The sequence below is a fragment of the Athene cunicularia genome (genome assembly GCF_003259725.1).
Source record: "Athene cunicularia isolate RWA chromosome 8 unlocalized genomic scaffold, athCun1 chr8_part1, whole genome shotgun sequence".
NCBI lineage: Eukaryota > Metazoa > Chordata > Aves > Strigiformes > Strigidae > Athene > Athene cunicularia.
The window spans coordinates 19,984,474-19,994,977 of record NW_020799109.1 but is presented as its reverse complement, the minus strand read 5'-3'; the positions used below and the strand labels follow the sequence as shown (position 1 = coordinate 19,994,977).

Below are 10,504 nucleotides of genomic sequence, written 5' to 3'. Positions count from 1 at the left end.
AATTATTAAAAAAAAAAAATTGTTCACTTCAGCAAAACTCTGAACTTTAGGTTGTCTCAGTCTCTGGAATGGAGTAAGATCTAACAGATACAGACTTCAGCCTCATCTCTACCCAACACAAACATTTTTAAGAAGCCTTGCTCACTGTAAAACATTTAATACTGGGAAAAACATTTCTTGAGATTGACTAGTGGATTTATATACCTGTTTGCAGAGAAAGACATTCTAACCTTTATTCTAGTGTTTCAACAACTACTTATTATCCAAGCAGAGAATTAGACAAATTATCTGGAGTAAACTAGGGTATGAAACTGCAGTGTCTTAAATACTACAAATAATCATCTGATTGGGCTCCCGTGCTGTAAAATACCATTATAAACATAACCTACAATGAATCAAAGGGATTTTTTGTAAGATGGCTTACAAAACTGAAAAGTAATGTAAACCATGAAAAACAGCAGTCTACAAGTAGTCATATGAACTGTTATTCCTGCAGGGGAAAGGTGCCTTTTAATAACATTAAATCACAATATGCAGAAATATTTCCTAGTGCTTTCACTTAAACGTTGAAGTTTTGCCACAAATTTTAGTCAGAATTCTATCAGGTTTTGTTTTGCTTCATTTACATATTGTATTTGCCAGTGGACATTACCTGATCAAAGAATCATTTTTAGACTTCTCCAACCAATTTCATTGCTCCATTAGAGAAATATCTAACAATTCACAAAGACAAAAAAAAAAAAAAATCAGCAACCACCTTCTGTCAAAATACTAGAATTATTTTTTTAAATCTGAAATTGAGTTTGGTCATGGTTAGCATGCCTATGGTACAGTTCTACTAACATAACCTGAAAACTCACATTCCATAGAGTGTAAGAAGTTATTCATAAACCTTCTTTTTAGTAAAATTTTAATAAAAACGATGCTTTGCATTTTCACATTTAAAGAGCTAAAAATACAACAAAAACTTATTTACATTTTATAACAACAAAAATGTACAAATTACTATACAAAATGCAGTACCATCTCAAGAAAAACAAGTTTTTGAAAGTTCTAGCAGTTAGGACATCAAACCTGTATTTTCTGAAGCGATACCACTTTAAAGACTAAGTATCAATAACTGAACAGTGATTTCACTCAGTTAATTAAAAAAAGTTTCCAGAACAATTATGACTATCATTACTTTTACTTTTGGCTGATACAAATATAACCTCATAATAAAAGTTACTGAATATAATGAATATACTGAATTTATAACAAATCAAATTCAATATATATTCTTTCCCTTGAGGTTTTTGCCACAGAACTTTTCAAAATGAGAAAAGAATTATATAAACTTCTTTTTAAGGAAATAAGCCTGGCAAGAGATGAGTTGTTACAGTTCTACAAAAACCCTGTATTTGTAAACACTCAAGCACTGCAGATGTTTAAAGTTATTTCAAAATTATACATATAGCAATCACTGTATGCTATCTGATACAGATGTTTTAGAGTGGAAAGAGTTCAGCACAAGCTGAACCCATGGAATTGTAAATTTAAATTCACATTTCTACTTGAAACATGCAAGCACATTCTGATATGGCAAAAGAAATCTGACATGTTTACTTTTAAAAATATAGGACGTCATACTATATAGATGAAAAATTTAAAAGATCAGCTCAGTCAGACCTTTAAGCACTGTTCAAGTTAATAAGGAGATGATCATATCAATGCATTTGGATGCCCAAGTTGTAAAAAGATGCTGATTCACAGATTTCATGTATGGATGAATCTGATCCTACTAGCATTTCAGACTGGGTGATCACTGTGCTACCTGGAGTAAAACTTAAGATGAAACAGGTAAGAACCTAATGCATTTTTTTTAACGTAGTGAAGACTAATGCAAACCCCCTATGTTATACCACAACCTTTAAAAAGCTGATAGCTATTTATTGATTTGAAAGCCAACCCAAAGAACAGACATCGGGTCACAAAGTAATCTGACATCAATACATCTACAGTAGTTGTACTGGAGAAGTGACAGAAAAATGTTTCAAACTGAACACTAACAGCTTCTACCAATGTAATGCTTCATGATCATACAGATACACTTAAAAGGGGACTAGGTAAAAGTTTTAATCCTATTTCTAATAGAGGGGAAAAAAAACCCCACAACAATCAGTTCAAAGCAGTATAAAGAAACATTATTAAAGTGCCCAAACTGGTTTTACATTCATTTGAACCCCTACCTCTAAAAAGGTGAAATACCCTGGTCTGGAATATGTATTGTCCTCTAATCTAATGTTAAAAACTTTGTTACTTTAACCCATAATTATACTGTATGATTAGTAGAAAAATCTTTAGCAGACACAAAAAAAAAAAATGAAAGATGAAACCGCAGCAAGAGAGCATGGCAAACCTGAGAGATCTATTAGTGCATAAATCCGCTTAAAACTAAAAAGATAGAAAGAGAGAGCTAACGAACTACAATAAAAGTTATGTCTTTAAAGCAGTAAGTTATAACAGGGTGGGAAATGTTTATGCACATATGCCTGCAAAGGGGTCACTATCTTTCTGAAAAGAGCTGGTATTTTTCACAGCATCAATTTATAGTAAAAAGCCATAAACTGTATTTTTTAATATTACGCCTTTCCCACCCTGGCAGAGAATAAACATGAATTCAGAAGCACAGTAGAAGTGAAAAACAAAGAAGAGGAGAGAGAGAAAGCAGCAGAGAAAGACAGAAAAGGTGAATACAGAGCTACAGAAGTGTTTATTGAGCATGCTACAGAGGTAAGCAGAGTACACACAAAATGAAATTAAACAACCATCAAACCTCCCAACTTTGTTAGAAAATTAATTTTTAATTGTGCCACTTTCAAACTATACTGAATTTTACAATTCTAAAGATGTAAAAACTCAACTAATAGAAAATATACATGACCATTTTTTTTCTACATAGATAAACAGAATTTATGAATCTTGAAACTAAGTACATCAACTTCAAAAAGTATTGGTCATTTAAACAGAATCAAGGTAACAGTTCAAGACTGACAGAGAACTGCTTTCAAATCAACTGGATCTGTAGATTCTGAGCCATGTTTATAGTAAAGTCAGATCAGTTTCTAAATACAAAATATTTTGAAGAGATTTATTAAAACTGAATATTACAATGCAAGGTAAATTAAGACTAAAGGCACATAAACTTTGGTCCCACCTGGTTGTCAGTTTTAGAAAACTGCCACAAAATTTCCTGCAAGCATTTGCAGCAAACTTCCTTCATCATTGAAAAATACATGCACCATTTTCTGAACTAGCTTGACCAGTCTGTACATGCTCAGAAATCCACGACCATATTCCATATCTTAATTACAAACTAAAGATGGCAATATATATTGAAATGCACGTAAGTCATGTCAACTTCAAAAACATCTACAAAAAATATTCAGCCACAAACAAGACATTACTTAGTGCCAACATTTATATGATACATCCCACAAGAGTGTGTACAAAAAGGTTAAGATTCCACAATGCTTTTCACGTAGGGCTCAAAGTCACAGAAGTCACTTTTTGTCCTTTATGAAATTAATATTCTGTACCTTGTTAATTTTAACTAATGCCTACATTCATAACTGAATCTAGACCAGAACCATGAAATACAAAAGGCCTTTTTTTTAAAAAAGCACAAAGCAAAAAGTAGCAGAAATCAAATCATGTAATTTTATTCTTTCAGCGTAATGCATCTTATCCAATTAAAAAGAAAAATAAGTGACAAGCCAGCAGATAAAGAAATCTATCAAGCAGGAGAAAGAAAAGCTTAACCTTTTTACACACCCCTGCCTAAACATATTTAAGTTATCATGTAACAATGTGCCCCAGACAACCAAATTTGCTTTTTACTAGTTATGCAATTCTAGCAGTACTAGTTTTCCTTTTTAAGGCACGTACGTCAACTAAGTTGAAAAACTGTGGTATTAACTTGAAATCTTTTAAACAAAATGATGGTTTGTCTAAACATCAGTTGACCAATAGCAGTTAGTATCACTGCCTTTTTATTATTTTTTAAAACAACCAAGGAATGATAACAGCATGAAAAAAAATTTAAAAAAAAAACACAACAGAAGACAAACTCTGGTCCCCACTTTCCTGAACAGTCATTAGGTGACAACACCAAACAATGCAATTCACCCTCATTTTCAATCTGCCTTTTTAAATAGTTGACTTAGAGAAAGAAACTCTCAGATGTTGATTTTCTCCCAGATTGTAATTGTGAAGATCAATCAAAGCCTGAATAGCTTCTTCTACTGTTGACATCTGAAGAAGTGCCATCTTGTGATCTCTTCTGAAACAAAATAATGGCATTAGGAACTTGAACACTGCAGGGGTTGTTCCTAACGTTCGCTATCCTCTATGCACTTTCCCTTAAGACATGTTGCAAAAACGTACTTAGGAAGTCTTTTGATAGAGCTATGCACAGGAAAGTTACTTACTGGAAAAATTTAAATGCTTTCACAGTGCCTCCAGTGTTAGCAAACAATGTGCGTAGATCCTCTTCTGCTACTGATGGTCTACACACAGGAAGAAAATAAGCATAAGCAAGAAATTATTAGTCAATTCAGTGTGTTGTGATCCATATTAATACTACTGGCTTACTGACAACGAACACTTACGGAATGTTGGATAGATGAAGTGTTGCAGAAGGAGGGAATATATTTTGAAAATTTTTTGAACCAGGTTTCTTGAAGCGATGCAGAGGTGAATTACCAAAATCTTTAGTCAGCCCTTGGTCATCAAGTCCCTCTCGAGGTAGTTGTACTGTCTGATGTTTAGAAAGGGTAACCCGAATAATCTTTCCATACATTTTTTGTCCATTAAGATGGCTCATGGCTGAAAAATACAAATAAGTTTACCCAATTTGGTGTTGCTTTTCAACAGCTTGTGGTACATCACACAAGCAAACAAGAAAAATACTCAAGCAAATCAAAGGGTCAATGTGCTGAAGACTAGAATCAAGAACTAGGTCTGCAGAATCTGCATCAGTATTTAATTTTGTATAAAGACCATCAGATGGGATTCAACTGTTGCATTCATTTAGGATATTGTGCAGACCTTCTGGAATACAAGTGCATGCAAGTAAGATTTTGGATCTTGTGGGTAACCAGAATACAAGACAAAATGACGAATGTAAGCATGCTTAGTTCACCTGATTTTACACAGCATAATTTCAAGTACCTACACGAATGGGAAAATAAACAGAAATCTTACCCAGCTGTGACTGGTTCCCATCAGCCATCTGTATAAGAGCACTGTCTTTCTTATTGTATAAAATCTTCACACGCTGCACATCACCATAAACACCTTTTCAAAGTCAAAAGTAACCCAAAAGAAAAAGTTCATTTTAAAGCCAGTCACCTAAGTAATATGACATATCAATGGAACATTCAGACATCAACAAGACCACTCATTCAATTTCACCACTCTCACAAATGAATAAAGGAGATAAAAGATTTTGAATAGTGAATTTTGAAAAGAATAATTTCTGATAAACCCTCAGAGCTATGTGAATGATATTAAATTAAAGATCATGCAAAATATATTAGCATGCATTAAAAGAAAATCTGTGTCTATGGAGAGTTTTAAACAGCAAAAGAAAAATAGCAAAAGATTTACTATTCAACTTTAAGCCAAAGTGCTAGCTACAAATAAGAATTAAGGTGAAACAAAAAACCAAAACAAAATCAAATCAATAATAAAAGTATAGTGCTAACAATAACATACCGAAGAGGGTAAACAGACTTTGGGGCGTAACCATCTTTAGAAGGAGAGAAGAGCAAGCAGCGTAAGACAAGAAGAGAGAAGAGTCGAGGAAGAGCGGAGATGAACAGATCATCCATAACGAAGGGTGGTTCCCGCAGAATGGTGAGGTGGTCATGGATCATGGTTTCAAGGCGGTTAATTGGGGCAAGTTGGTCCGAGGAACATTTTGTTCAAGCACAGAAGCATGAACATAGGGAATGAAGACAGGGAACATAGACAAAGACGAGGAGAAGGGCAAGACAGGGAAGGGCATGGGAATTTGGGTAAAGACAAGGAAAGGGAAGTTGAACACAAAGGGAAAAGGATGAAATGGGGAAGGGAATACAGCAATGCAGAAGAAAAAAAATAAGGAAGTGGGGAACAAAAAAAAATAAAATATAGGTCAGTACATAGGAAATGCAGGAATTTGGTCAGAAAATGGTTGGTTTATGTACTGTACAAGAAAAACTGAGTAAAATGTAGTCACCCAAGACAAATATGGGTAAAGTACATTCATATCAAGAGTAAACTACAGCATTTCATCTCAACGTGGAAATAAATTAAAAAAAGCATGCAATAGAAATTTAAAACTTTGAACTTTAACTGCGTAAGCATGGCTGGTTATGAAATGCAGGCAAAAAATCTTTCAAAATGGCACTCTGATCTAAAACATTTTAACATGCAAGACTGTGGATGACGAAATAGTACCAGATGATAAAAAAAGCTTAATGATTTACAGCGACAGAGGCCAGTTAAAAATGGAACAGCTAGACTGATACAAACTTCCCACATTTCATACCAGCTTTCACAGCCATCAAAATAAATGTAAAGGACAGTAAAAATGCAAAACTAAATAAACCCCTTTAGATCTCAGAGTTAGCAAGAAAGATACAGTTAAGGTGAAAATGCTTTGCCACCATTTCTTAATTATTATTTTTTAAAGACAAATGAATAACTGCAAAGAAAAAAATTACTAAGAGAGACTGGAAGACTGCCTCGTCAAGATCTTTGGGAGAACCTTCAAAGAAAAAGGTGTTAGAGTAGTTCACATAAATTAAGACCTTAAAATGTGAGATACGAGCATGAAATGAAATAGCAAACAATTAGAAAAAACAAAACAGGAATTCTAGTTTACGTGATTATAATTGCAAAAGAAAGCATAGTCGCTATTTTGTAAAAATAAAGCTTTCAATTCAAATGTCAAACATGCAGTAGTTACCACATTTTTCTTAGAAAAAATAGGTAGCCAACTATCAAAGGGCATTTTAAGTTGTTAGCTACCTGGGAAAACAAAAGTATTCAACAATAATGGCTATAAAATTAACTTTGGGATATTATTAAAAAGAACAGCAAAAATACTTTGAGCTTAAAAACCAAATGTAAGAGGCCAAATGCAAAGAAATTATAAAATACTGACAAATGAAGTATGACTAAAGAGGGAATAAAAAGAAGTAAAATCGTTTTACTGACCTCTTCATTTAAATTGCTAACCAGAAGGACTGTATTGCCACCAGCTGAAACTCCAGGCATTCCCACACGGCCAGCAGCAGCAGCTGCAGCAGCAGCAGCAGCATTTGGAATAGCCAAAGGACTCAGAGCTCCTGGAACAGCTGCAACAGGAAGCCCTAATTTTAAAATAAAGCATATTTTACGAAACACACACAAGTCGTTTAATAATAAAGTACCTACATCAGTACAGGTGTTGCATACAACACTCTACAAAGCAGAGCATTCCACTGTTCAAGTCGTCCAAATGGTTACGAAACAGGTTGTTAAATTAACATAAGGAAGTGTGCTTTGTTTTGGTTTTATTTACATCAAGTCTTCAAAGAACTGATGAGATGTAAAAAGTTCTTTTTTTCCAAATAAACAATCCTGCAGTCTAGTTTATCAAAATGGTCTGAAGTAGATGTTGACCAAATCAGTAAGAATAAACACTAATTGTGCTCTCTGCATCATTACATCCTTATTTTGCATCACCCTTTGAGAGGCATTCCTTACTTCAACTTGATGCTTCAGAGTTGGTCATGTGAAAAGGTCTACATATCTCTCAGAGCCTTAGCTTCAATGATGTGAGGAGGCAACCTTCTAAATGCAAGATTCAAAGTAGCACCACTGATTATACTCTGAGACTTTTCTAATCCAGTTTCCTAAAGATGCATGTTACCATTAGCTAAACCTTCACCTGTATGTTTATTTTTCTCTTCCAAGGAAACTCATCATGTAGACACCCGATTGTTTTGCATGGTCAAGTCACTGGGTTACTAGGTGAGTGTGCTACTCCCAGGATCTGTGAAAAGTTCCTGTGATACATATGCACTATACACAGTTTATACAGGAACATCTTTATCATACTTGATCAAAATTTTATTTGCACATTTTACAGAGTTCAGTAAAAGGACAATGATGTATCAAAATGTGTAAAAAACAATAAAGAAACGTCACTTCAGTATTTTACTTTCTTTTACTGCAATTGGGTTCTAAGATTTCAGTATTTTGGCAAAATTTTGAATGTTTACATGAACACGCTAAGCTAGCACAACACAACTAATCTTCCAGTTTGCCAGGTAGACAGTCTAAATATAATGTTTACACTATGTACCCAAGACTACTTTCCCTCCCACATAAAGTTTTACTTTAAACAAAATCATAAGAGAAAATAAATTCTTTGGTTTCAGTCAATGCCCAAATACTAAGCAGATAACAGTAAATATATTAAACATTTTTTTTAAAAAAAGATTAATCCCAGGTTTAGTATCAAAAGTGAACACACAGGGGGACAGAAGGGGGAAGTAAGCAAGGTTACAATTTATTTTTCTTTAAAATTCGTAGAAAATATTTCTATCTTCATTCTAAGTCTTTACTTATGTTTTGTTACACAAATTTGTGAAAAACAAGTAATTAAAAAAAAGAGAAAGAGATAAGAGATAGATAGATATTTTGGGCTGGACAAATGACCCCTCAAAGGAAACAGGACATTCATCACTGCATTGTGAAAGTGCTTAACAGTATTACTGATCAAGCCTTGAGAAATATTTTCTGGTCATTTCCTGTCAAAGCACATGCAGAAAAAAAAACAGTAAGTGTTCTAAGAAAGGAAATTAAAGATACGAAATGCTTTCCAATAAAGTTGAAAAGATTAAAAATGTTAGTAGTCAGAGGTCAAACCAGAGGAACAGAAAGTTCTGAGTAATGACAATTCTAGTCATCTCTCATGCCACAAGATAAAAGAAAAATCTACTTGAATCAAAAGGCAACAAATACGATCTTTTATTGCATTATATGTGGTATTTGTGGGACCGACTGTAATACATAAAAAGAAGGAAAAACCCTACCTTGTCTAACAGATTTGAGACTGTATTAGATGGTATGTATGGAAACAGCTGCCAGTTACATTAGATAGGCAATAAAATGACATGTAATATGCTTCATCACATAAGACAGCCACAAGCTAGGTGGGGGTTAGGAAAGCACTCCCCCCAGCTATGCTACTGTCTGATCACCTATTATGAGGGCTGTGCCTGGTCTTCCTTCAGAGAATGCAGAAGTAACACTAGCTGTCAAAGACGGGACATGAAATCAGATGGACCCCTGCTAGTCCAAGCATGGCAACTTTGTTTCTAGAAATCCACTGTGTGTGAAAGGAAAGTGTAATACTACATATTTAGATATATTAATAGCAAGGCAAAAAAATCTATCAAATATGACGCATATTTTGCTCTTGGGTTAAAGCTGAAGAAATAGCTTTACTTTCAAGAAAAAACAATTAATAAGGATGTAGTTAAAGAAAGTAACCCTGTGAAAGAAACAATTTATTCCCAAAATCAGACTGTAATATACAGGGAACTCCTCAAATAACTTTAAAAAAAATCCAGTTCTGTTCCAAAAAATCATTTTAGAAACATACTTTTGAGTGCTTTGAATTGCATATGCTGAATACCATGTTTATTTACACTTAGCTACTTACTGTAGAGGTCAACACAGACAAAAATGTGAAGAATGACAGTAAGGTGTGACAGACGTCCACCGGAAAGGAAACAACTTTTTCTATTTAGGTATTAGAAAATGCTAATACACTAAAGCATTTCAAATCTTCTAGCATGTCTAGGCACCTCTCCCTAACCTTAGAAGATTTAAGTCAGTCCAGCATTTTTAGGAATAAAGGAATCTAGATGACTAGTGTAGTTTTTATGCCTCTTCCCATAGTTTGGCACAGTATAGCCGAGTAATTCATATTTTAAAAGACAAAATTCTTCATAGTATGAGACTCGCTACAGGACGTTCTTTGGTGTCACTGAAGAAGTTAAAAACAAAGACTAATTCAACACCATTCATACAAAAATATTTTAAATTGCTATAATTTTGAAATAGATTAATTTAAGAGTCTTAAGAAGGGGCATGAGTGGAAAGGACTAATAAAGACAACCAGTGATGACAGTAAGGGCTAAAGCTGTAGGAGCCCTAACCACAACAACATATTTCCAGCTGTAATATTAAACACATTAATGTCTAATATTGATATTTTAACATAATAAATTATTGATAATTAAATATTAATTAGTGATAACACTTTAAAATATGTGGAGTTACAATACTGTTACATATTAGTATTTGCAACTAAGTATTTCTTATTTTAAACCTTTTGTTTGTTGTGGTTCAGTATAATACAGCTGCTGTTTATGCAAAGGTTTTTTTCCTGTAAGATGTCCTGTAACTTTTTTTTTTTTTT

The 10,504-nt window shown here is 33.7% G+C and overlaps 1 protein-coding gene across 8 annotated transcripts in view; it reads right to left on the bottom strand.

The window, feature by feature from the left end:
• Positions 1-2,733: 2,733 nt before the first annotated feature.
• The window catches only part of PTBP2 (polypyrimidine tract binding protein 2), a 50,385-nt gene continuing 42,614 nt past the window's right edge, over positions 2,734-10,504 (bottom strand). For 3 of the 8 annotated variants that reach the window (XM_026854097.1, XM_026854101.1, XM_026854105.1), the window contains 6 exons: positions 7,246-7,400; positions 5,758-5,791; positions 5,245-5,337; positions 4,650-4,866; positions 4,470-4,547; positions 2,734-4,321 (listed from right to left, as the gene is read on the bottom strand). In XM_026854097.1, the coding sequence (XP_026709898.1) occupies positions 4,189-4,321; positions 4,470-4,547; positions 4,650-4,866; positions 5,245-5,337; positions 5,758-5,791; positions 7,246-7,400 (710 nt within the window). In that variant the 3' untranslated portion in view covers positions 2,734-4,188. The remainder of the gene's footprint in view (positions 4,322-4,469; positions 4,548-4,649; positions 4,867-5,244; positions 5,338-5,757; positions 5,792-7,245; positions 7,401-10,504) is intronic. The other 5 variants (XM_026854098.1, XM_026854102.1, XM_026854099.1 and 2 more) reach the window with 3 other exon arrangements.